The sequence below is a fragment of the Chrysemys picta genome, chromosome 13, assembly GCF_011386835.1.
Source record: "Chrysemys picta bellii isolate R12L10 chromosome 13, ASM1138683v2, whole genome shotgun sequence".
Taxonomy (NCBI): domain Eukaryota; kingdom Metazoa; phylum Chordata; order Testudines; family Emydidae; genus Chrysemys; species Chrysemys picta.
The window spans coordinates 51,368,631-51,395,388 of NC_088803.1; the positions used below are offsets into that span (position 1 = coordinate 51,368,631).

General features: G+C 43.2%; 1 protein-coding gene across 34 annotated transcripts; it reads right to left on the minus strand.

The window, feature by feature from the left end:
* Nucleotides 1–1,456: 1,456 nt before the first annotated feature.
* Nucleotides 1,457–24,523, minus strand: TPD52L2 (TPD52 like 2). 34 transcript variants are annotated; one of them, XM_024106763.3, is made up of 10 exons: nt 24,328–24,489; nt 22,628–22,746; nt 21,213–21,361; nt 19,071–19,130; nt 17,420–17,479; nt 12,921–13,022; nt 6,660–6,686; nt 5,692–5,733; nt 3,614–3,662; nt 1,457–3,287 (listed from the first exon to the last, which is right to left on the minus strand). In XM_024106763.3, exons 1-10 carry the CDS (start codon nt 24,344–24,346, stop codon nt 3,195–3,197), a joined length of 720 nt encoding a protein of 239 aa, XP_023962531.1. In that variant the 5' UTR covers nt 24,347–24,489; the 3' UTR covers nt 1,457–3,194. The 34 variants fall into 34 exon arrangements, with proteins under 34 accessions (XP_023962531.1, XP_023962528.1, XP_042702628.2 ...); XM_024106760.3 differs by having other exon boundaries at nt 22,628–22,773; XM_042846694.2 differs by having other exon boundaries at nt 24,265–24,455.
* Between the last annotated feature and the right edge of the window lie 2,235 nt (nt 24,524–26,758).

Below are 26,758 nucleotides of genomic sequence, written 5' to 3' on the forward strand. Positions count from 1 at the left end.
GGGTGTACAGTAGGTTAACTTGGTTACTCTGGCTCATTCCAGTGGGGAGAACAGGAAGAGAAAGTTTAAATAAACCTCCCCCCCTTTTCTAAGCTATTCCCAGAGGCAACCAAGAGTCCTGTGGCACCTTTAAGACTAACAGATGTATTGAAGCATAAGCTTTCATAGGTGAATACCCACTTGCGTCTGACGCAGTGGGTATTCACCCACGAAAGCTTATGCTCCAATACGTTTGTTAGTCTATAAGGTGCCACAGGACTCTGTTGCTTTTTACAGATCCAGACTAACACGGCTACCCCTCGGATACTATTCCCAGAGGGAATGAAGGAACGCCCACGTACAACTGAAGGCAGTATGCAAGGGTATGAGTGTGAACTGACCTTTCTGAAGAACTAGCCTGGGGCTCAGTCCCCTCAGAGTTGGTTTTTGACCTACAGTTTTTTAACCCCTTGCCAGCATCGCCTTCAGCAGTGGCTCTCAACCAGGGGTACACAGATGTCTTCCAGGGGGTACATCAACTCATCTAGATATTTGCCTAGTTTTATAACAGGCTACATAAAAAGCACTAGCAAAGTCAGTACAAACAGACAGTGACTTGTTTATACTGCTCTATATACTATACACTAAAAAAATGTAAGTACAATTGATTTATTTTATAATTGTATGGGAAATGAGAAAGTACGCAATTTTTCAGTAACAGTGTGCTGTGACACTTTTGTATTTTGATGTCTGATTTTCTAAGCAAATAATTTTCAAGTGAGGTGAAACGTGGGGGTATGCAAGAAATCAGATTCCTGAAAGGGGTACAGTAGTCAGGAAAAGTAGACAGGCATTGATAATTTTTACATATGTTATTTTTAATGCAGCACTAGCATCCTTCAATGCTCCTGCACCTTTTCTCTTCCCAAAACTCGGCCCAAGGTTTCCCAAGGGAGTTGTACTAGAATGGTTTTTTCCTGCTTTGGTTCCTACTTTCCTTCGTGTAGAAAATATGTTCTGCTCTGTGCCTCAGATGATACCATGTACTGACCTCTTTTCTGCTCATTCATTGCCTAACGAAATTGTCAGCTCATACCATTCCACTAAGTTCCTTTTGGCTCCAGTCTCTCCACTTGACAGGGGGGCCAGCTCCTCCAATTTTAAGCTGCGTGCAAGTTCCCCTATTCCCCCCTTCAGTCAGTTTTGCATAAAAAGTTCCTGGGAGCATACTGTGTGTGTCAACTGATGTTTGCTAGTGGCTGTTATAGTGAAGTACTAGACAAGAGGTACCAGTTCATCAGCTGAAGCATAACACATACAGAAGCTTCTAGTGGCCAGAATGGCATGCATTACACAAAAGTCACCAGCTTACACCTCCCTCCCAAAATTACTCTGCTAGTTGGATAATGCCCTTGATGGGTTCGTACCCTTTGCACTTACTCATTTAGATTTCTAAGTATAAATGCAGGACCAAAAATTCACTTAATTTGTTTCCCAGTGGAAAGCTTTATTGACAAATGTCCTCAATATTCACCTGTAGAGAGAAACAGTTCAATATCTACCCTCCAGCAGTCCCGCATTTAACTGACACTGTTTCCCCCACATTGAGGGTAATTTCAGCCACAAACAATAAAACCTGGTAAATGACACTCTACACTCCACCTATTTCCTATCACATCTGCCTTCTAATTTTTCATAGTATGCATCCCCCCCAACACCTGCAAAATGTGGGAACAAGGGTGGTTATTGAGGTTTATGATCAGCAAATTCAAATGTCAAAACTTGCTTCTCTAGAGGGCAAAAAAAATTTTATCCTAGAGAAACTCAAACCAGAGAAACTACTTTGATATGTATGTAAGCAAACCTAAAGACCTGAGTAAGTCCCACTTAGCCTCTAAGGCACAGAATTGCTCACTCTAGGTTTTTATGTGGAGGCACCTTTGCCTAGAATAAGATCAGGCCACCATAGGGTAACCTTTCATTCTATGGCTCCTGAGTGATAGTCCTGGACAGCAGAATAGCAAAATATCCAGACACTTGAGGAATAAGTTAGTCTCCAGGATTCTCTGCACGTACTGTAAATATGGGTGGAGATATTAGTCAACAGAATGTACTATCATATTTAGGACCCTCCAAACTGAACCACCTTCACAATGGCAGGGTAGAGACAGGATTCTCCAGTACAGTGCCCACATTGCTAGAGACAGAGCTTTGTCCTTTCCTAATCTGCCTTCAGAGCTTCTTCCTTAAAGGACGACGAAGGCATACACCCAAGAACAGAGAAGCAAGTTGTATACACTCAGGCAACAGAGTGCACATTGAAATGAACACAATAACTGGCACATAGGCATGCTGCTACTATTGTATGATGCAAAACTCCAGTGCTCCAACCCCAACTTTGTAACCCGCACACTTCTCTCTATATAAAAAGATTATAAACAAATAAAGCATAAGGTGATGTAAGGCTTGCGATTCAGCTTCAGAGTCCAAGGTATTATTTCCCTATATGATGCTAAAGCTCTCACTTAGCTTTTATTTTGGAAGTTCATTACATTTAAAAATAAAGATTTTAGTTCTGTTAAAGCTAGAGCGTTAGTGTAACAACTAGGCAGCTGCTATACAGTTTCCTTTTTGGGAGCCCAGAGAAAATGACTGTTTACTCCATTCCCATATTAACGAGAGAGAAGATTTTCAATGCCGCTCTGGCCCTGCACCTCTGTGGTAGTGGGAGAGAGCAGTGATGGGAGACTAGGAACTACTTCTCTTCATAAATCATTTAGAACAGAGGGCTGTCGCCAGAAATTGAAGATTTGTGTTTCCCAGGCAGTTGGCTTCTTCCATATTTGCTCTTCCCACCCTGCCTAAAGAAACAATCTTGCCTACTCAAGCAGCTTATCACGGAGTGAGAAATGCACATGTTTGGCATAAGAAATTCTATTTCTGGACTAGGCTGAGTAAACTCCATTTTACCTGCTCTCCCAAAAGGACAGCACAGTGATACATTTCATCTACAAACTTTAGTGTAAAATATTTGTGTACAAAACATTGTTTTTATTTTACTTGACTCCAGCAGCAATGTCTGTGTATGGATGTATGAATACTTCTCTTCAGAATGGGAACTGCCCCCTTCCTTTATTTGCACGCTGTTGCTGTTGTGAAGAACTAGTGGGGCTCCTGCAGTTGTGCACAGCCGTGCAAAAAGCCACACCAAGGGATTAGAAAGGAGCGTTGTCCTGGGGGGGCTTGTCGCCAGATCCTGTGGGGGACTGGGGGTCAGTGCTGTTCTCCCTGCCGCCCACCACTTTGGACTGCAAAAGGAAGAAAAATTGTTGAAGATGACAAGAGAATGACACTGGTCTTGTGTCCTCAGTGCAAACAGTTACCACGTCTCCAAGGGGTGTACTGACATACAGTAAAGTTATTCTCCCCCCATAATCTATTACCAATTATTAGCCTTAGAGACTGCACATTCTTAAGAACAGGGGCTCCGAAGTGCCATTTTCCCCTGAAGTTCTCTGTAAGCACTAGTGCCCCTTTGACAGTTTGAAGCTAGTTTCACACAGACTCTCTTCCATGGGGATTTGCTTAGCATGGATATAAGTGGGAGTTTAGCAACAGGAGAACAGACAGTTACCTTTATGGTTCCAACTCGGTCTTCAAATGACTTGAAGGTCGTAGAGTTCCTTAAAGGAAAAAAGGCAATGTCAAGTCAAAAGGGGTAAGCTACTGGAGCAACTGGTTTTTAGTTTGAATTGAACAGGCTGAGAATATCAAGCCTGTGAAAGTTCATTAGCCATTCAAATGCAAGAGCACCACCACCCACAACACACCCAAGGCAGTTATCACTCCGGTCATCTCGCCATCTCCCTGCAAGTTAGGATTCACTATCTCTAACTAGCCAACTGCATTAGACATGCCATACAGCAAGGTCTGCAAGGCAGATATTTATACCACATTATATTTTTCTCATTGTTTGAATACAGGCCACTCAAGCTAAAAACCTAAAAGGCAGGCTGAGTTCCGTTATGAGTCAATGGATTACAGATTAGGTAGGAGGGGAAAGCCTCACAAACAAAGGACTGGTTTCTTGTTTATGTAAGAAAGCCATGTTTTTAGTCCAAAGGGGAAGCTGAACATTTTCAACAGGCCTGAAAAAAGTCATTCAGCTTTCTCCATTACCTACTATTAGACTGAAAAGGAAGGGCTTCCTTCGGAGTGCAAGAGATGAACGGAACATTAAGAGTTATAACCCAATGAGAATACCTGGGACTCTATTCTCTGACCACACGACAGAAGTAGTCACTTATGTCAGTGGGAGAGATTTGTGTCCTGTGGTATGAGAACTGAACCTTAGAGGTGAGCAATTAATTTTAATCCACTGTTTGATAAATTTAGCCTTTCTGCTTACTGAACGATCACAAATGTTTCAGGAGTAGTAGTCTGTATTGAAGAGTTATGATTTAGCACATATACCACGTGGAATTGTTCCCTCGACGGACTGCAGTGTGCAAGCTCTTCTAGCAAGAACATTCACATGAGAACAGAATTCGGTTTCTGTTCCTAGACATATTTGCGCACAAGACTCATTTTGAACATTTGCACCCATACAACAAACTTAACTGTTTTAGTTTGCCAGAAACACAAGAGGTGCGAGTACAACCAAAGCTCTACTCCCATCATACAGTTCATTCATCCCCATGTGTGGGAATGGGGATTACAGTCTATACCAGATTCTGCTCAATTCTGAAGTATAGCTAAAGTTTTTACTAGAAAATGAGCAGCTTTAAGGATAATTTTGATTTGTAAACTACAGGATTAAGCTTCTCAACTTTGTAGAGATGACTTAAGTGTGGAAGGGATTTGTACTGCTAACTCCTATGAAGATGAAGACAAAGGCACATTTCTGTTTAGGGAAATTATACTGTCCCAATCAAAAGTAAACTCATGCAAAGGAGGACTAAGAACATTTTTCTTACATGTTAAAACCAGAGTTTCCAATTAAACATTTTATTGTAAAGAAAAGCCAAACTTCTTAATCAGTTTATAATTTCTTCAGCAGCTAGTGATCATAAGGGTAGTTAAATTCTGGAAGAGGTTACGTGGGGAGGTTGTGTAATCACTTGCACTGGGGGTTTTTAACAGGTGAGCAAACCCCTGTCAGCGATGGTGTACATATACCTGGTCCTGTCTTAGCACAGAGGGATAGATTAGGTGACCTTTTGAGGTCCCTTCGAGCTCTACACTGTTATGATTTTACCACATAAGGAAGACATTGTTCTACTGCAAAAGTCAGGGTATTTTGGCTTGCTGGACCATTAGCTTGTAAACCAGGAATACAGCAGGAGGTCAGAGAGATGTCATCTGCACTACTAGTTACAACTGTATTGAAATTCTAACAAAAGGATAATAATTCTCTGTAGGGACCTTTGAAAATAATAAAAATGGCAATTTGAGTTTTGGCAGGGTTACAACACTTCACTTGAGTCCTCATTAGGAGAGAGTCTAACATAGCCACTAAAACCTATGCAACAGGCCTCAAAGCCCTGAACTAGTGGGGCTGCAGGAGACATTACCGCACAATGCACATTAGAGGTCAACTGAAGGAAACAGTCCCAATACCCAAAATGAAAGTTGAATTTAAAGTCCCTAGAAGTGGGTTGGAATTAACTACGCCTCCCACCCTCCCACTTTTATAGACATTTGCTATGTTACCTCATAGCTGGCATACTTATCGAATGGCGAATGGAATAACTGCTACTCGGAAGCATTAAAAGTGGAAAAGGAAGAGTTAGACAATTCAAACAGACATTGACAGCATGTGTGTTTAGGTCTTGCACGATTTCCAAACACTTACTGTTCCCAACAACATTAAGGCTGCTGTAAATAGCTGAGGCAATAGAAGTAAGCCACAAAATCCCCTCTCCCCTGCCCTTTGACACACTGCAGCCCAAACTAGTTTTGTAATTATAGGATAGTTAGCCTGAGTATCTCTAACTGAAGAATGCAAGATATGGGCAGAGTGAATGGTGTTTAGAGGCTTTGTGCTTCTACTGCTGACAGATTTGCTTATGTCAGTACAAAGAGCCAAACCTCCCACTGAAAAGCTTAATTTAGGAAAAGCTTTTTCAACACCACGCTATGCCCAAGAGCATCAAGAAAAGGCATCTGGCCCAAGATCCAGGACTAGATTATTTTTATTTCAGAGAGAAGAGACGTTGCATAGGCAGCCCACACAAAAAAAAAGAGCTGAGAAGGTCCATGACTGGCTTTCTGGTACGAAGTTACTCGGTTAATCAGGGTTTAATTTTAACAGGCAGGATACTCCCAGAATTTAGGAGTAACAGGGAGAGGTACAAGATGCATGCAGTGAGCCTGAGCATGGAACCGCACTGAGCTGTCAGCTTTCACATAAAAAAGCTCCTGTAAATTGCCTACAGCCCCATCTACACTACAAATATGACCAAGTCAAGGGACTCAATGACAGCACTGCAATTATTTATGTTCAACCCTCCCGACCAATTGCAATCTCATTGTAAGGCCAGTCCAGGGACATCTGTTGCAACCAAGTTCCCTAACTAATCTGTATTAGCAGTGCAGATGGGCCACGGTCTGCAGCGTCCCCTGGAAAGATTAGCAAAAAAATAAGTAAGCCTCTTTTAGTACCCCGAAAAGCGTCTTACCTAAAGGAATGCGAGAAGGGATGAGCCCTGGAAGAACCCATCGGCAGCAGCAGGAAAGAAAAGTGAAATGTTAGTTAGGCCCCAGTGTCCAACTGACTGCTCCGCTTAGCTGCCCATAAGTCTTGCACACAAATGCCTTAGATAGCAAGCCCACCTATCTACAACAAAATCTGCCTCAAGAGGAATTAAGAAAGCTGCCCAAGACATTTCTTATCCTATGATCTTATATTATGTGAACTGAGGTATGAAGTTGTGCAAAGATCAATAATGGTAGCGTCTGCAGTAAGAAGTTACAGCCAGGGCACTGCACATTCCAGCACTATTGAATCTAATCCCTGCCACAGAGCTGTGTCCACACGCTCAAGCCTTGTCTTCATTAGAAAAAGGTTTTAACCCACATGTTGTTCACACCTGGATATTACCAAGGGTTAGCAAACACTGGAAAACCCACCTCTTCCCCCTACAGCGGCCACACGCTAAGCTTTCATTTAAAAGTGCTATTGTGAATACACCTTACAGGAAACAAATGAAAGCCAAGGCACTGTTTTCTTCCTGAGTCTGCAGACATGGCTAGTGAGGGCATGATAACAAACTGTTCAGCCTTACTATAATTTATGTCACATCCCAAACTGCCTTCCACCCATTCTTGGGTGCCATGTCACTACTCCACCCACCAAGACTAAACTATCCCATCCAGGCCCGTGACAGCTTCTACAATGGTTACATGTTGCCAATACAAGAGAGTCTAAGGCAGGATGAGAACATGGAGATGGCATAAAATGAATTTACAAAGAAACAACACTGCAGCTACTCTGATTTCTCTTTCTATTTTATATTATTTAAATGTAGCTGCCAGAGCTTCATCTTTGCAGCAGTGCGGTGCAGTAGAAACTAAGTAGTCTCGCCACACGCTTAAGATAAAACTTTCCACGGAGAACAAGGGGCGCCGATTACACCAAAGCCCAAGAAGTTAGTCATGCTTTGTGGTTTTGCCCCCAACATATATTAACGCCATCTCTTCAACAGAGAGAGCCAGAGCAAAAACATTGTCTATTTGTATGTTTGAAAGGGAGAGTTTCTACAACTCGTTCCTGTAAAAAGATTAACAACTTGGACAATATACACAAACATGCACCACTCCCAACACTGTATGTATTACCACAAGCACGGCTCAGCCTGTTTAGCACCTGACACTGAACTTTTGAAGATCTATTGGTGCTTTTTGTAGCCCTTTTCCTTCTTTGATAAAATGTCTCCAGATTACATAAATTCAGGAGCTGTCCTGCAGCCAGTCATCATCAGCTCAAAATAATATTTAACCATCAATATGCTTGTAGTAGTAGCTACAGTAGCAGACTCCTTCAAACATTGACATGAACTGTATATTAGAAAATATACATTCTGAAAGTTGTCCTTTCTAATGATGAAGAGGGCATTCCATTAAGATTATCTTACTGAAATCATACACTACAGTAAAATGCTGCAAGGCAAGAATGCCTGAGACCTGCATCAACGGAGAATGCCGAGATAACAGAGAAAGCTAAACTGGCTAAGACTTTTGTAGCTTTAATAGCAACGCTGCACAGGACTTGCAGAACAGCCATTCGCATTAGTTAAGCTAGCCACCATATGGACTAGTCCAGTGGTTCTCAAACTTTTGTATTGGTGACCCTTTTCACATAGCGAGCCTCTGAGTGCAACCCCCCCTTATAAATTAAAAACACTTTTTTATATATTTAACACCATTATAAATACTGGAGGCAAAGCGGGGTTTGGGGTGGTGGCTGGCAGTTCACGACCTCCCCAGGTAATAACCTCACGACTCCCTGATAGGTCCTGACCCCCAGTTTGAGAACCCCTGGACTAGTCTCAGAGGTTAGGCGGCTGGAGAAGATGTAGCAGAGTAACGAGCAGCATCAGTCCTCTTAATCATAGACAACTTCAAGTACCAGAAGTTAACTATTGAACATGATGAATTCTAAAGCTATTACATTTCAGACACTCCAGCAATGCATGGCAACTAACTGATGTACTGAAGAGGTTTCTCAACACAAGTTATTTTGATTCTATAGTGGCACTGTGTTTTACAAGGGAATCGTGACCAACCATTCTGCACATTTATGTTGTCATTACCCCCTTCCTAGCATTTTTCAGCAGCTAACTAAGGCTGACAAACAGTCTGCAGTGTCCCCTTCTGTTATCTCAATCCTTGTGGCAGATGGGAAAATAAATGTCTGGATCCTTTTCTTATAAAAATGCAGGCTGAATGGACAATCAGAGATAAAGCCCCAGGAGCATTCTAACAAGCAATTACAGTTAAAGGCTAGCACTGAGATTCATTGAAAACAAGTAACATCTCACCCATTCAGAGGAAAACTGCTCACTACAAGAAACCAACCTCACTCACTGTAATCTCTGATCACATCACGACCACCAACAGTTTACAGTTCTATTTGGAGGGAATGTTGCTGCTGAAGACTTTGCTCCAAAAATATCAATTGAATCTGTATTGAAAGTCTCAGGATTTTTTCCTTTTAAGACAGCAGAGAAGTACAGACAGAGAGCAATATAGGTTTACTTCCAGTCTTCCTCTGTTGTGTGTGTAGTGTTATTAAATCTTCATGGGAAAGAAGCAAAGGTTACTTTCATTTGTTTTCCACTATAGGGCCATAAATCCACAGCAAATCCCACTGAGTTATTTAGTAATGCTGTGACTGATGTTATATATTTCTGACGGAGAAGCTGCCCACAGACCCACCACTTTGTCTTCCAAGAAGAAAGTGTTAATTGCATTAATGTAGGGTGTTTTCACATTAGTGCTGCATGTTTAGACAGGAAATTCGGGAGTTTCTTCTATGTAAATTACAATTAACGTGTACCTTTTTCTATTCACTTTTTTTTTGCTGAATTCATACTACACAGCCTATATATTTTGATATGGACACACTGGCATTGCTCTAGGAAATTTAAGGTTACAGAGTTAAATTGAGAACTAACAAGTTCACATTGCTGAACAAACAATATTTGTGCATGGTTTCGTCATGGCAGGTTAGTGGTAGCACAAATGCTCCCAATCAGACTGTGAAGTGATTGGGCTTACAAGGCACAGAATTCACACTTTTGCCACGGCTTCATGTTTGGTAGGTAGATCCCCATATTTACTATGCACTTATGACATTGGCAAAAGGAACCATATTTTGCCCATTTCAGTCTGCTACTGCCTTAAAATAAATGGGAGAAAGAAAAGATTTATACAAATTGCCGGGTCATTAGTAGGGAAGAGGAGTCAAATGCACACTAGAAAGGTTAGAAACTGGACTAATTCTCTGCCCAATTCACATAACCTGGGTGCTACTGAAGATGTGCACCAATATCTGCTACTCCAGGAATGCCACGTACAACTCAGTGAGTAAATTCGGATTATCCAGTACTATGTGATCAGAGATTACATCAAATGCTTACCACCTGGGTACTCCAAGCCACAGAGGAAAAGGAGAATCTCTGGGAAGAATGAGAGCTGTGATGAAGAAACTGCCCAATCTGAATTTTGTCAAATGTCATGTTTAAAGATAACTTTTTTGGTTAAAAAAAAAAAAAGACTATTTTAATAAATTAGGCAGCTACGTATGCAGAGTCTAGGGAAGAGTTGATATCCTGCAAAAAACTCTAGAGAAAAAGTTAAATACTGTAATTTACAGAATATCTTTTCTGAACACTGTCATTAACTGTCTGGAAGACTTCTAACAGATCTTCTTTCCCCATTACGTTTGGCCCATGCAAGATAGTTCTGGCACAGAATGGAGTAAGTGGGTTTCTGCTGTTCTAACACCTTAGTGCAAACACCATGATCACAATGCTTTTGCACTGAACCTGTATGCAAAGTACAGCTTTACAAAAAATGCACCATTTAACTCCCTTAGGACTAATACACACGTAACGGAGTTTAAGAAGAATGGCTGAAGTCATCCTGAGACTCTTTTCCCCCTTCCTTCCCAGAGGGGATTACACTCTACAATTACTAGATACTAGTTTTGCTTGAAGGTTCTGGACTAAATATGATCACAGAAGACCAAGGCAACTAATACTCAAGCACAGGCAATAATAATATTTAGAGATGAGCTAAAACTGCAATTGTTCATCTGAAGACCTTTGAATTATTTCCATTTGAACCACTCACACAAATCTGCCCTTATGGTTTGGTTTCCCTGTTAGATACCATACTGATGGGTGCAATATGAGCACTTAGATCAGAGCAAGCACCACACCCAAAGCCAAATGGATAATTTTTCAATTAAAGTGTGGCTAAAATCTAGAGGATTTTTTTTAAAACCAGTCTGAACCCTAGTTCTAAGCTGACCTTGAACCTGCAGGGAAGGCTAAATCTTATACAGATCTGAACACTACCTCTGAGGCATCTGAGGCTACGTCTACACTACCGGGGGGGTGGGGGGGATCAATTTCAGATACGCAAATTCAGCTACACAAATAGCGTAGCTGAATTTGATGTATCTGATCCAACTTACCCCGCTGTGAGGACGGTGGCAAATCGACCGCCGCGGCTCCCCCATCGACGGCACTTACTCCTACCTGGGCTGGTGGAGTACGCGCGTCGATTCGGGGATCGATTATTGCGTCCCAACAAGACGCGATAAATCGATCCCCAAGAGATCGATTTTCTACCGCCGATCCGGGCGGGTAGTGAAAACCAGCCCTCAGTTAGAGATATTGTCAACTTAAGTTGCCTAGGAGTTCTCTTAGTTCAGTGAAGACTGTTTTAACTTGGAACTTCCCTTTGCAAAGCTATGAACCCAAAAAGCATTGGACTAGTACAAGAGAACTAGAAATTGACTAGTTTAGCCATCCACGCCAAATGAAATGCTAGAAAAGATTTAGCAGAAAGTGAATCACCACATTTTCATAGCTCAGTAGAAGAAATTCATAAAGAAATTAAATTACTTTGTCAGTATCCCTTTGAGATAGGTGTTGTATTGACGGATACTTCCTGCCCTCAAAATTAGGTCAAACCAATACTAGATGGTGCTTACTGAAACCCTCAGTTGATCGCACATGAATGCCTGGGAATGCCTAATTTCCTAACTTGCATTATTTCATTGATTATAGCAACCTCAAGTCACTAGAGATATTTATGAGGTTAAATATCTGCTATATCTAAGTGTAAGACAGCCGAAATATAGTTGGTTTTGTGCTCCAATGGCTAATATAACACTGGCTTATCCATCGTTTCTAAAGCCACCTTCTGCTGTCCCAGGGAGCTACCTCCTCCGCTACACAGTGAGACATTAGCAGCCTTCCTGGTACAGTAGCTAATACAAGTCTCTAAAACCTATGCAATAATCTAATATTAGCTTTTACATCTAAAGATATAAGAATTTGGGATACATGACATTGATTCTAGATCTTTAAACAATTCCTCCTGTTCCCTTTCACCAGATTAGTGGGTTTATAAGCCTCTGTAGTCACTGAACATGGAAAGGAAAAGTTCTAGTCTATATTAGTAACAAACATCTGGACTGAGTCACTTCCTTTATTAAACCCCCCTTCCCCACAATACCCATTCCCCACTGTGCTAGGTAGTTGTGCCCATCAGCAAGGAATATTAACTTTCCATACATCAGAGAACCGATGCACATTATTTTTGTTGCATAATATTACATGTTCAGTTTTCTCCACCTTGAGGTTCTCTACATCTCTGATGGAGCCAAAGAGCTAGACTCCATTTTCTCACTTTTTATGCTGGTGTTAAAATAGAGTTCCATCTTCCTGCAGAAGAACAAAAAGGGGCTCCCCTCAAATCTTTTCAACACCACTATTCAAAACAGGATGAATGAGCTGCAGTGGAACAATATGGTACTTTTTCCCGGTATGGGGGAGACTACAATATTTTATCAATTTGTGGAACAAGAGAATTTTATGTTTATATTAACATATTTATATGTTCTGGGAAGTGTTGAAAATTAAAGCGATAAGAGTTATCACCAAAGACAGACCTCTAAGAACACTGCTGGGGGAAATGAAGAAAGGATTCCTGAGAATGGAGCTCTTACCAGAAATAGCTTAGAAAAATATGTATTAAAACCTGAGCGACATATACTGGGTTACATGAAATAGCTGTATCAGATTCATGCAGTGCACAGAACTAACATGGGAAAAAAACTAGTCATGAATTCCAGATGCCCAAACCTCAACACTGTGGGAATCCTGGACTCCAGTGCTACAGTGAAAGTGGAACAGAGCTCTTACCTCATGTCACCAAGTTTCCTGCTGATAACAGAGCCCACGTTGGAAAGGGCAGCTGAAGTTTTCTGTCCTGCCTGGGACAGGGTTTCCTGAGTCTTCTTATAACTAAACAGAAAGAAGTTGAACAACTGAAGGTTAGTAGGGGGAAATATTACAAGCAGCCAAGTGAGAAGCACCTGCCAGCATTTTGGAAAAGATTCCAAGGCAAAGAGAGCGGGGCACTAGGTTAGCAGGTTGCACTGACATGGCTGAAAGCTACTCTTCTGGTCTCGTGTGTACTTACGGCTTTGAATCTTAGCAAGAAAATGCAAGTCAATTTATTTCTTCACATTTAGTCCATGTTGATATTTTAGTTTCCTCTAATCATTAAATCTGATTAGCGGATATTTCAGTGAACATTTCAAAATTTCCAGTTTGGGGTTTTGTTTTGTTTTTTTTAAAGTGCTTACAGCTCCCCACTCTTCCTTTTCAGAAAAAAATTGCCCCTTTCAGTATTGAGTAATTGTTCTCAAACAAACTTTCAGCCCTGAGGGAGGAGAAAGCATTTTTGTCGCAGAGTTCAGGATGGAAGAAGAAACTGGTAATACTGACATGTTACGAAATAGATAAGAATTGCAAGAATGAGCGAGCATCACCTTTGCAATTGCAGCTTAGAACCAATAGCTAGAAAAGTTTCCCATCAGTTACCTTTAACCACAGGTAAATGAAGTCTTGGACAGCTCTACAGGAGTTTGATTTTACACATACTTGAAAAGTTCGTAAGAGGGTTGGAGAGAATAGGCACTCCAAAGCCTTTTTATTTCAAGCCATGCTCTGGGACCACAGGTGAACAAATACATGCTAAGCCACTTGCACAACTGCATCCTACCCAAGCTACTCTTGGGTTGGCAATTAGCATCTATATCTACAGCAACTTCAACTTGTGAGGAAAAAAAAAATCAGCTACATACACCAACAAGGGAACACCAAATTTGGGGTAAATTAAATCTGGGTTTTCTGGTACCTGAGTATTTACGTCTGAAGTTATCCTTCTTACATAAACTGTGCTAGAGTATTTTGGAACAGGACATGTAAGAGTCACCCACTACTCTCTCATCCCTCAAATACCAAAGCAAGAAGCAACAAGTTCAAGTAGACAATTTAGGCTGACAGTTATTTCTCTCTCTCACTCTCCAGATGGGAGTGTGGGAGATAACACAATGGCACTTTGAGCCAGATTCCAAGAAGTCCTCTGAAATTATGCTTTTTTAAGCCCAACAACCCACATTCTATAACGTGAACAGGCCTCTTGGCTCAACTACACTAGTTACTGCACATGCCTAGAACTTCACAAAGCTCAGTAATGAATCAGCTTTATTTCCTCACCCCCAGTCCCAACAAAAATGACCATTCATATTGTGTAATCTAGTCATTTGCCAAATTCATGCCCATCAAATTCAGATAACAAAGACTTAAAATCCGCAGGATATTGGATGTCTAACATCCAGGTCTTCCAGTGTCATTCCTGATCCTTCTCCACAGCCCAACTTGTTTTGTAAGACGTGGTGGTAATTATATGATTTAAGGGTGAGGGATTGGTATTGAATGCTGTTTGCTTTAAAACAGGCTTTCGGGCAATATTGCAGCTAATGAATTTACACCTGACCTGCAGAGTCAAAACTTCCTTGGAATACAAGGAATTCAGGCCCCATCCCTCCTGGGTACTGGGCATCTCCCCAGAGCAGGCTGTCACACTGTTCAGTAGTGCTACCCAACAGAACTGTGACAAGAACTGAATCACACTACACATACATTTTTGTACTCCAGTAATGCCCATAAATTGAGAAGCCTCAGGCTCCAATGCAAGTTAGGACAGCAGGTTGCACATATTAATACAGACCAGTACTATGGCAGTGGACACATATGCAATATTACACAAACTTAAATTGGCCCCATATTTAATTTTTTATGAAATTGAGGGCACTAGGGGCATTCCACATGTTTAAAATGTAAACTCCCTTTTTTAAAGTAATGCTACAATGTTTGGGGTTCCAACACTGCAGCATTAGGAACCCCAAACATTGGACAAATCCCTTCAACATGGCAAAGGCCTACACCTAGACCCATAAAATTCTCCCCTCTCCCACTAGCCTCACCTCCCTCTTGCTTGCTCTCATCCAGCTGCCAGTGTCAGACACAGAGAAAACAGAAATCACAGAACATCTGACACCGACAGTTCTCTCATCTGACTAAATGATTCTGCAATCTCCTCCAGCCACCTCCTGTACACATTGGGCAATTGCACCAGCTTCTACCCTCCCTCCACATTACATGCTTTGATTAGGTGGCAAACCACGCTCTTGATCAAGGACTGGAAGCCAAGAGAAGCCTCTCAACAATGCACAAAGGATTTCTCTTCGAAAGCGCTACAAGTGTCATAGGTTAGGCCTTTGTTTTCAGTTCAGTCAGGAAGCTTGTAAGTTATGCCGTCTAACAGCTCACGCAGTGGAACAACAGAAGATGACTACTTACTCAGCAGAAGAGTCCCAAGAAACCTGGCAGGAAAAACAACCTTGTATTTCCTGAATATGACTACTGGCATTTATTTAATCCTAGATCAAGGAAATGGGAATTCTGCACTTGTTTCCCAAAATGCCCTAGGAATTTCACTTTTCATCCCTTCCCACTTTATTTTAAATTTGTGTTTAGCTTGCTAGAGAGAGACAAGGCAGATGAGGTAATATTTTTAATTGGACTAACTTTGGCTGGAGAGAGAAGCAAAAACTTGTCTCTCACCAACAGTAGTTAGTCTTATAAAGAAAATATTACCTCTGTCACCTTATCTCTCTACTATACTGTGACCAACATGACAACAACATTGTCTAGCTTGCTAGCATTCCAACTGCTGGATAACATTCTTTCTAGTGCCAATCCAAGCAGGAAGACTGGCATGAAAAACTATTCTAGGTGTAAAAAAAAAACAGCTCTTGAACAAGCTACATAGGCAGGCTTCCCTACTGCTGTTTTCTGGCAATTTATTATCAATGACTGCAAGGAAACAGATCTAACAGGAAGTTTCTTATTGTATGAGAACACGTCCATGGACTGAACTCTGATTAAATACTACTGACTTAGGTAATAACTAGGGTTTAAAGAACAGTGCTCAATATCACCAAGTAACGAAACAGCCAGGGTTTACTCTCATTTTGTAACGCAAGTGTAGTCTACTTGAGAACCCCACACTCTGGTAAGTTCTGATGTCCCTCCCCTCTTCCCCCTCTCCCCCCCCCCCCCCCGTGTTACACAATAAAAAACATCTTTCATTTGCTCTCGTGACAGGAAGCCACCTTTATGTTGACACACACACTAGCAGATAATATAATTCAAGTTACCAGAAAAGAAACTGAATTCCATACCACGATTTACAGAAGGGAGTTCAGCTACAAGTGACCTAAACCTACATTTGCCGTTATCTAAGCAAAATTGGAAAGTTAAGGAGCTCCTATCTGCCTCTCATAATCCACTCAGCTACAATCCATTACAAATGGAGACTGCATTAAAAATGTAATGAGCAGTTTGAGGGCTAGGAATAATTTTTATAATATACTGGTAGCATTTACTCCAGAGAAGACTTCATTCAGTCAGGTAAGCAACAACAAAAATCCAGCTCCAAACAAGGAAACAAATTATATAAGAAATCCCGCAGTCAAGCTACTACGCAAGCAGGCAATTTTAGCCATACTATGACAGGAAGCAAGGCTATTATGCAAGCTAAGCAAAGTTTATCTTTAGAAGACAGTAGCTACTAGGATTCCTGAGGAGAGAGATTTAACCATCTGCTTTAACATGAGTTAAGATCACAGGTTAGACCTAGATTTTACTGCAGCAGTGCTAACACCCTAAAAACAGCATGAAAAGGAGGAACCTCCACCCAAAGAAGGGATTGCTTAACATCAGAAGAGTGACTATTTGAGACTGACGGGCAGAATACAATAGCTGTGGGGTTCGTAAGTTTTTAACATTTACTCGGTGCTCTAAAACGGTAAACTGACTGCCTTGGAAACTGAAGCCATATTGATTCTGAGATCAGACACCAAATAGGAAAAAAGTGCAGGCTGCATCACAATGACCCATTACTTTCCCTCACCATATCTAGGTATTAGATAGCTCAGTCTGTCTATTCAATTCATGGCTTGTCAGGTCACACTGACAAACCCAGTGCCAACTCTGAATACGGTCAGAGTGATATGGACCCCGTCCACCAAAAATTGGAATGAATCAACTCATTTCTCCCAGGTCAGTAGACAGCTGTTGGCGGGTAAAGATGTCACTACTGACCACAGTTGGAGTCACATCAGTGACTTGAATATGAAATGTGTATTTATTGGGTAAACATAAAAGGGTTTTATCGGTAGTACTTTATGGGACTAGTCAAAGCAGAAAATTGTTAGCTTGGGGCAGAGTGTGTTAGTGACAATGTGTTTTTTTGAAAGTTGGTTTACGCTAAAGGTTAAAACACTCACGCTTCTGATTGGGTTAATTTTTCATTCCAGTCCTCCAGTGTGCTGCTGGCTGAAAGATATCTACAAATACAACGGAAATTAGAAAAGGTGCCAATGCTTTCAAGACAGATGCTCTCCTTCCTGGACCATCCACATCACTAATGCCTCTAGATGTTTAAGGAAACAAGTTCTATTCCCATGTGATAGATGTGGGGGGGGAGGAGAGGGAATGGCTATTAGAGGAAAGAATTATAAAACACTTTGTTCTTTTAGATGTGGGCAAACATCCAAGCCCAGGTTTCCTCTTTATTCAGATAATGGTGGCTGGCCAAAGAAATTGCACAGATTTAAGCTAGGAGTACAGAAGTTATCAGGCCAGTTCAAACAAAGTTGTAAAGTCTCCCACTTTGCCTCCTGTGGGGAACCACTCCCTCCCCTCTACTCTCTATTTAGCAGCTACACTGCAGCCTGGTATAGGACTGAGCATAGGAACCAGGAATTGGAGTTCTATTTCCAGCTCTGATACTGCCTTGCATGACCCTGTGCAAGTCATGTAACTTTCATCTCCATTTCCTCATCTTTAACAGAAAATTACATAAGTCCAAAAAACGTACAAGATCTCAATTGCTAGAAGTTCTACTACATGGCAGAACCTACATTATTTTAGAACTAAGATCAATGAATGCCTAATACTAACTAATGAAAATATTCTAAAGACAGATGACCAGGTAACAAGAAATGCATTGTAATAACTACTGTCTGCTAAAAGCAACAGAGGGTCCTGTGGCACCTTTGAGACTAACAGAAGTACTGGGAGCATAAGCTTTCGTGGGTAAGAACCTCACTTCTTCAGATCTGAAGAAGTGAGGTTCTTACCCACGAAAGCTTATGCTCCCAGTACTTCTGTTAGTCTCAAAGGTGCCACAGGACCCTCTGTTGCTTTTTACAGATTCAGACTAACACGGCTACCCCTCTGATACTGTCTGCTAGTAATTGAAGTTCTACTCAACACCACGCCAACTAAAATTCACAGAATTCTAACCTATATTGGCATCCAACAGATTAACAATAGGCCCTTATTTGTAAATTGTCAAAGTCACACTAACATGGTAGCAGTTACCAGTAGCTGACACATATATGCCCAAGTTTGTTTGGCCCTCATTCCTCCTAGCACTGAACACATCCAATCATCTTGTCTACCTTTGTGCACAGAAGAATGGAGTCAGTCAGCTGGACCCCAAAGTGTTTGCTATGATTTTTATGGAGTGAAGGGGAGAAAGCACAGATTAGCTTTAAAACAGGAAACGCAAGGTTCACTCTGATACGGCATGGGACTTCATTCACACTTTGCCTAACAAGGGCTAGCTGACAGGCAACAGTAATTCTTAACATTTCATGCTTCATTTTATGTAAAGTGTGGCCTGGTAACTGATTGGAATTTTCCTTCAGCTATGGCAACAGACAGCTAAAGTGGTGATAGCAATATCTTTTGCTTCCATCACCTCTGCAGCCGTTGAAAGTCAGGTACCTTGTTAATAAGCAAGAGCTTTGAATATGGCTTCACTGTGCCCCAAGCATACGATCAATCCCTAATGCCTAAAAGAACGAGCAATACAAATTGGAGAATAGAGTGAGGAGCAAGTAGGTGATGCTGATGACCAGAGGAACTCACAGTTCAGACTGTGTCACTTTCTCATTCCATTCTCCAAGTTTCTCAGATGTTTTCATATAACTAGAAACAAAAAAAATCTGATGATTAATCATATTTTAAAATGGGAACATTTAATAAGGAGAAGTCAACACTTCTGAGATGTAAGTTACATGTTGAAACCAGCCAACGATCAGAGACTGAGGGGAGAAGAAATGGGTAGCAAGATGTAGAGCAAGAAAGTCCTTCCCCCACATGATGGCATTGTCAGTCAGTTCAGATTCTAATTATAGTCAACATGAGAACACTTATATTAGATAGCGTTCCTTGGGTTGCAACACCTCCCTTCCCTCTTGATCATATTCCTATGGCAGTCAATGGCGGTGCTCTTAACTCACCTTGTTTGCATATGCTTCATACTGCCGGACACAGGAAAAAAAATCTCAGTCTCACCACTATAGTACCAGTCAGGGATACTGACAGTCTGGAATGACTCATTGGCCAGTCTAAACCATGACCTCACACCTTTTCATGAAGTTTAGGTGCTTCACTACATTCTGTTCCTGGGTGCAGTCTGCTATAGGTAGGGCCCTACTAAATTCATGACCACAAAACACACGTCAAGGACCATGAAATCTGGTCGCCCCCCATGATATCTGGTCTTGTGTGTGCTTTTACACGATACTACTCAGATTTCACAGAGGAGACCAGTGTTTCTCAAATTGGGGGGTCCTGACCGAAAAGGGGAGTTAAAGCAGGGGGTCACCAGGTTATTTTAGGGGTGTCACGGTATTGCCACCCTTACTTCTGCGTTGCCTTCAGAGCTGGGCGGCCGGAGAGTGGCAGCTGTTGGCTAAGTGCCCAGCTCTGAAGGCAGCGCCCTGGCAGCAGCAGCGCAGAAGTAAGGGTGGCAATACCATACCATACCATCCTTACTTCTGTGCTGCTGGCAGCTGCTCCGTCTTTAGAGCTGGGTTCCTGGCCAGCAGCCACCGCTCTCCAGCTGCCCAGCTCTGAAGGCAGTGCCGGCGCCAGCAGCAGCGCAAAAGTAAGGATAGCAATACTGGAAGGCCCCCTACAATAACCTTGCAGCCCCCACAACTCCTTTTTAGGTCAGGATACCTACAATTACAATACTGTAAAATGTCATGTTTAAATAGCTGAAATCATGAAATTTATTATTTTTAAAATCCTTCGACTGTGAAATTGACCAAAATGGACCGTGAATTTGGTAGGGGCCCTAGCTATAGAACTCAACCTGGTGACCTGAAGCAGGGATTGAGCAAACTGTGGTTTTCTACACATTAGAAACACCTTGTGCCCTTCCCTCTGAACAGTGAGGCTTTGTCTACACTATCACTTTTGTCGGTAACATTTTTGTTGGTCAGGGATGGGATGGGATGGGGGGGGAGAGAGAGAAAAAACAACACCCCCAACCAACAAATTCAACCAGCAAAAGTGCATGTCGGCAGGAGAGGCACTCCAAGAGGTGTAAAAATATAAAGAGATTAGACTGTTCTGTTTAATAAAGGCGAGATCTCTGCAACTTCTCTAATAGAAAAACGATTAAGTAATGATTCACCTGAGCTCACAGGAGGGATATTCCATTTAGGATAAAATAAATGGGGCAGTTGTGGCATTACGATTTAGAGCTCAATTACAGTTTCTTTCTTTCTCTTCACCTCTGTGTCATCAGGTGAGCTGTACTGAGTATTACATGCACTGGGCCATATGCACTATAAAACTAATTCCAATCCCTGCTAAAATATGAAATTCAGAGCATTAAGCTTGAGCAATGGAACACAGATCCCCATTGAGCCAACATTCTGGTTTTCATTACAAACACTGAATAATAGTTAGCATTTCAACCTTTAAAAAGAAAGTACTTACTCCAGGACCATTCCAAACGATCAAGCCTCTGAACTATGACATGCATTTGTTAGAAGATGCTTTACCCAAATCATTTCCCAGACAATCAAGTGCTAGATTTCTGGTACTTTTTGCTTGGTAGTCACATTTTACTATGACAAGCAAATATTGTGAGTTTCTTTATCCTCTCTCCACTAAGAAAGTCACAGAGGAACCTCACTTTTTACAGAGGAAGGAACTGCTTTTTACAAAGTGTTTTTATATATATTTGAAATCTATGGCACAGGGAACACCTACGCATTGGAGCCTTGGACATCATGCCAGCTCTTCGACAGGTTCTGCTTCAGCCCATCAAAAGTGGTCAAACCCAGCTTTCTCTTCAGTTCTCCACAGTGCTTCTCTTTGGCAGCCAATACCTGACGCAAGGTACCAATTTCCTCTTCCACCTACAAGACAGGTTCCCAGTTAGAAGCATGCCTTAGTGTTACAGAAATTCAGTTTGATCACAACTTTTAATAAAGTGGTTAAACAGAAAAGTAGGCAATAACTTTTCACAGCTCCCTCAATATAAATCTGATATATTTATACACTGAAGCTCTGCTAACAAAAAAGTGAGATGAAATCTAAATTCCACAGACACCAATTAAATTTGATTTAAAAGATTTAGACAGATTAACTTTAGTATGCCACCAATAAAAAAAAAATTGAGGTTAAGTTAGGAAAATTTCCAGAAAAATAACCCCACTGGCCACTTAATGTCACAAAAAAAAAAATCACAGAAGCCTTTTCTAGGGCTGGATCCTCCGTTAACTGTAGATTCTATTAACAGATCTGAAAAACTGCAGAATCCTGCATACAAGGAAATGGTTTATTTTTATAATTCTGTTCCTTTGTTTTTATTACGAAGCTAAGATCCATCTATTTCTGTGGCTTATTTTCTGGTTTCAATCCTGTTTGTCATCAGAACTGTAAGTGTCAGAAAATAGGTGGAGGCAGAAGGAAACAAATCTTAACAAGCCACAACGCAGTACATCTGGACTGCTTTGCATTACTGAAATTGCATTCAAGTCAAACAATCAGAATAGATTTCTACAGTGAGTTCAGAAACTACAAGAAAACAGCTGTAGCTCTCACTTCCTGTTTTGTTTCAGGTGCAAGTTATAGACTGACATTTAAAGAGGTCACCTTCATTATTTGCCTATTTGCATGTAAATTTGCAAACCCGCAATATCTTAAAAGCTTTTAGATCTAAAGCCATTGCCTATGATGGGAAAAAACATTAAAAGGAACTCCATGTTCTCATAATTCAAGAGTAGTTTCTCCCCCATACTCCACCTGTTTTCTCATTCTGAATGGAGCCTGAAATTAAATGGCTTTTTGTTTACCCTCAGTTTGTGGAAAACCATTTTCCTTGTAACTTTGATGTCAGGAAAACTCTGATAAAGGTGCTAACTGCTGCAGCAAAACCAGAAGGGGGAACATGAAATAAAGCATATTGTTAAAGTCTACAAAGTTAGTAGTTACTTTTATTCTTCAGTAGCGGAATGATGGATTTAGATTCCAGAGGAGAGACTAACATTACTCCATTGCTGAAGGCTAAAACATTTAGTGTCCCTTAAGCTTTCTTATAGCAAATGAAATTACCACTTGTCTCTCTTACTTCTCACAGATATAGAGGTACAGTCTAAACAGAAATGGTAGCGCCATTTTACCTTGGCAAGCTCAGATCTTAACTCCTCTTCCTCAGCCTCAGTCAGCCCCTCAGGTGCAGAGGTCCTTGCACTAGCAGTATTATCCACAGGTACGTCTGTCATGGTATCCGACAACAGACCTTTGTTGGGAGAGTTAAGGTTGATATCTGTCACAGACAAGAAGCAGAATGCGGAAAAAATAAGCCGCTAGCAAGCAAAGCATGTTATGCAAGCAGATGTGCTCCACAGTACATACAGAGGGAGTCCCGGGGAGAAAAAAAGAGGAAGAGAAAGTTCGCATCTAACAATAGACATAGCATCTTTCAGAAGTATCGGAAGAAAAATGTACTAGTCAAAAATATTTTAACAGCTCCTTGGCCTAAAGTAACACATTAATCACTGAGTACATGCATTACTAATATACAAGGCAGGGTAAACAAGGTGCATCTCTCTACACAGGAGTGATCAGACCTGGATCGGAAGTTAACTATAAACTGGGCAATCCATCGGAACCTGTAACACTTCAGAGAGAGACTGTCCTGCAGGGAACATCTGTGCCAGTAGATCCCCTGAACTAGCTTGAAGTGCATCTCTCATTTACAGAATGTGTATAAGGGAAGCCAACAATACAGCTTCCATTTAATTAACAAGTGTCATGACCTCAACTACTAGTTTAGTGAATTACATGCACTACACTACAGATGATACCACTAGCACTGCAGAAGCAAGAAAGCTTTGAAGTCATCCCAGCAAGTGTGCTCTAGAGCAGCACAGTATCTACAGATTATAATAATTATGGTTTGATTCTGTCAAAGAATGGAGTCAGATGCCCTCATTCCTATAATTGCAAATACATTTGTTTACAGCCTCATCCTCCAGTTCTCATTCTATTAAAAATAGGCGTGGCTCCAGCTCCAGAGGAGTTTTCAAATATATGAGAAATCGTAGAAGTTAAGACATTTCCTCTTCCAAACAGAGTTCAGCTCTGATTCTTCCGATCTAGTATCTTCTAGATAAGAACAGGAGTACTTGGGGCACCTTAGAGACTAACAAATGTATTTGAGCATAAGCTTTCGCTTAGTCTCTAAGGTGCCCCACGTACGCCTGTTCTTTTTGCGGATTCAGACTAACACGGCGGCTACTCTGAAACCCATCTTCTAGATTGTATCTCTTGGGTTTCTGCCTAAGGCCAGACAACATAATCAAGGTACTAACAGACACATCCTCCCTCAGCCATGCACAGGGATGGGCTTCCCCAGAGAGGCCTTCTCCACCTATCCCTACTGCCTAGAGAGGGGGCGGCTCTCCAGAGGGACCACGGCTGTAAGTTTCTCAGCGCACCGTGCTGCGGGCAGAGCAGCCCTGAGAACGAGAGCGTCCCGCCCTTCCTCACTCAGCGCCCCCCAGACGGCAGGTAGGGAGCCAGGCCAGGCCTCCGCAGCCAGCGCCCAGGCACCCTGACCCGGGCAGAGGGCGGCGGCAGGGCACCTGCCCCCCCGCCCGCCACACCGAGAGACCCGGCCCAGCCTCTAACCCTGAGAGCAGCCGCCGCCTCAGCTCAGCCAGGGGCGGCTCAGCCGGGCCCACCCCCCGCCCCTGCAGCACCCGGCCGGACCGGGGCGGAGCTGGGCCCCCTGAGCCCCTTCCCACCCACCCACCGCAGCGACAGCTCCGGCCCCTCCCCTCAGGGCACGGCAGCCCCGGCAGCCCCGGCGCAGTACCCTGGCTCGCGCTCTCCATCTCGGACCCGGACCCGGACCTGCGCCGCCGCCGACACCCACAACGCGACCCGCCGCGCGACCCCTCACCCGCCCGCTTCCGGGGAGGCGCGGGCAGAACACGTCATCAGCGACGCCACGTCCCCGGACCGGAAACAGCCGCTGAGTGGGTGGGGCCACGACAGGGCGGGCGTTGGGCGGGGCACGAAACGAGGAGCCGGCATACGTCATGGGTAGGGGGCGGGGTCAGAAGGAACCCGATGACGTCAGGGCGAGGGAGACGTGAACACAGATTTAAGGTGGTGGTTGGCGGGGGGTGAAGGGACCGTGGGTAGGTTGAGAGGGGAATGAGGGGAACTTGGGGGGCCAGGGACTGGGGGGATAATGGGAACTTAGGGGGCTGTGAGAGGGCTGGGAACTTGGGGGGCCAGGGACTGGGGGGATAATGGGAACTTGGGGGGCTGTGAGAGGGCTGGGAACTTGGGGGGCCAGGGACTGGGGGGATAATGGGAACTTGGGGGGCCAGGGACTGGGGGGGCTGAGGGGATAATGGGAACTTGGGGGGCTGTGAGGGGGCTGGGAACTTGGGGGGCCAGGGACTGGGGGGATAATGGGAACTTGGGGGGCCAGGGACTGGGGGGGCTGAGGGGATAATGGGAACTTGGGGGGCTGTGAGGGGGCTGGGAACTTGGGGGGCCAGGGACTGGGGGGATAATGGGAACTTGGGGAGCCAGGGACTGGGGGGGCTGAGGGGATAATGGGAACTTGGGGGGGGCAGGGGCTGAGGGGATAATGGGAACGTGAGGGCAGAGAATTGGGGGCTGAGAGGGAGCTGGGAACTTGGGGGGCCAGGGACTGGGGCTGAGGTAGAGTGACCAGATGTCCCGATTTTATAGGGACAGTCCTGATTTTGGGGTCTTTTTCTTATATAGGCTCCTATTACCCCCCATCCCCTGTCCCGATTTTTCACATTTCCTGTCTGGTCATCCTAGGCTGAGGGGATAATGAGAACGTGAGGGCAGAGAATTGGTTGCTGGGAACTTGGGGGGGTCTGGATGGGCTAGGGGTTGCTGGGAACTGGGGGGGGTCTGGATGGGCTAGGGATTGCTGGGAACTTGGGGGGGTCTGGATGGGCTAGGGGTTGCTGGGAACTTGGATCTGGATGGGCTAGGGGTTGCTGGGAACTGGGGGGGTCTGGATGGGCTAGGGGTTGCTGGGAACTTGGGGGACTTGGAGCAAAGGATGCTCATGCTCCCGTGCCACGCAAGCGGTTATTTTGTGGCTGTGCTGGTGCCCAGCACGGGGATACCTCTGGATAGTTGACGTACCCTGGGGAGCTTTTTGATTCCTTGTGTGAATACTGTGCACATCTGTAGCATTCTTCAGCCTCTGCAGGCCATGGCTTTCCTGCTAGTAGACCCATTAACTTGTCCCACAGTGCCTTCGAGTTGGGCTCCAGCCCTGCACGGGCTGCTCCCTTCTGCAGCTGAGTAGGCCACATTGAACCAGAACAATATGCCACTCCAAACCCCACTACAGAGCTGAATAGGGGCAACAGTGGATGGGGAATTAGCACAACTCTTGGGTTCTGTTCCTAGCTCTGCAGGATCTTTGGCAAGTCTCTTCACCTCTGCAGACCAAATTCAGCCCACTAAAGTCACTTGCGCTATAGCTGAATCTAGCCGTCTTTGCCTCCGTTTCTCCATCTCCGGAATAGTGCTGATGCTTCTCTACCTCAGCTATAAGGCTTAACTCAGATACATTATGCTGAGGAGTGCCTAGTGGCAAAATATAAACATGTTCTGCTGGCTCGCAACCTGAGCAGTAGCCATGTAGCACCTCCCTTGGACTTCTGTTTCAGGTTTCCAATGGAAGGGCAGTGCCATCAGAAATACAGTCAGCTTTCTGTGAGCCTGCAGCTTGTCAGGGTGGTACAGGGAGAGGGGAATCGACAACTCCCACGATATGCTGTCTGAGTAATTATGCCAATTTCCCGGATTATGAAACAAACCTAACAGCAACAACCCTATAACACAGTTGGGACACCTAACATATCCGTTTGCTATTCTAGAGCCCCAAACTGGCACTGATTATGAAAAACACCCTATCAAAGAAGTTTGAGATGGAAGAGATTCATTATGCCATTTAGTTCTTCCTCTGGGCAGTAAAAGATAGTTCCAGTCAATAGATTATTTAATCCTTTGTCCAGGCTAGACATACAATGTCTAAAGAACTGGGACTTCATCTTCTGAATAAGGAGGTTCCCCACAGGGCAACATATACATTCATTAAAGACGATACAATAATTAAAAAATACTCTTCCCAAATCCATTAAACGTTGTTTTTACACCCAGTGCGTAATTTTCTTTGCATTTTTAGGAGATACATTTCATCCAGAAAACACATTCATCCACCCCTCCAGCCAGGTCTGTCT

Excerpts from the sequence above, each read along its gene's own strand:
- TPD52L2 (XM_024106759.3), bottom strand. The coding sequence starts at position 24,346 with ATGGAGAGCGCGAGCCAGGGTACTGCGCCGGGGCTGCCGGGGCTGCCG. Across the intron at positions 6,687-12,920 it reads AGGAAACTTGGTGACATGAG|GGCTCATCCCTTCTCGCATT; the intron begins GTAAGAGCTCTG and ends GGGTTCTTCCAG. Across the intron at positions 5,734-6,659 it reads CCCTTCTCGCATTCCTTTAG|CAGTTATTCCATTCGCCATT; the intron begins GTAAGACGCTTT and ends GCTTCCGAGTAG.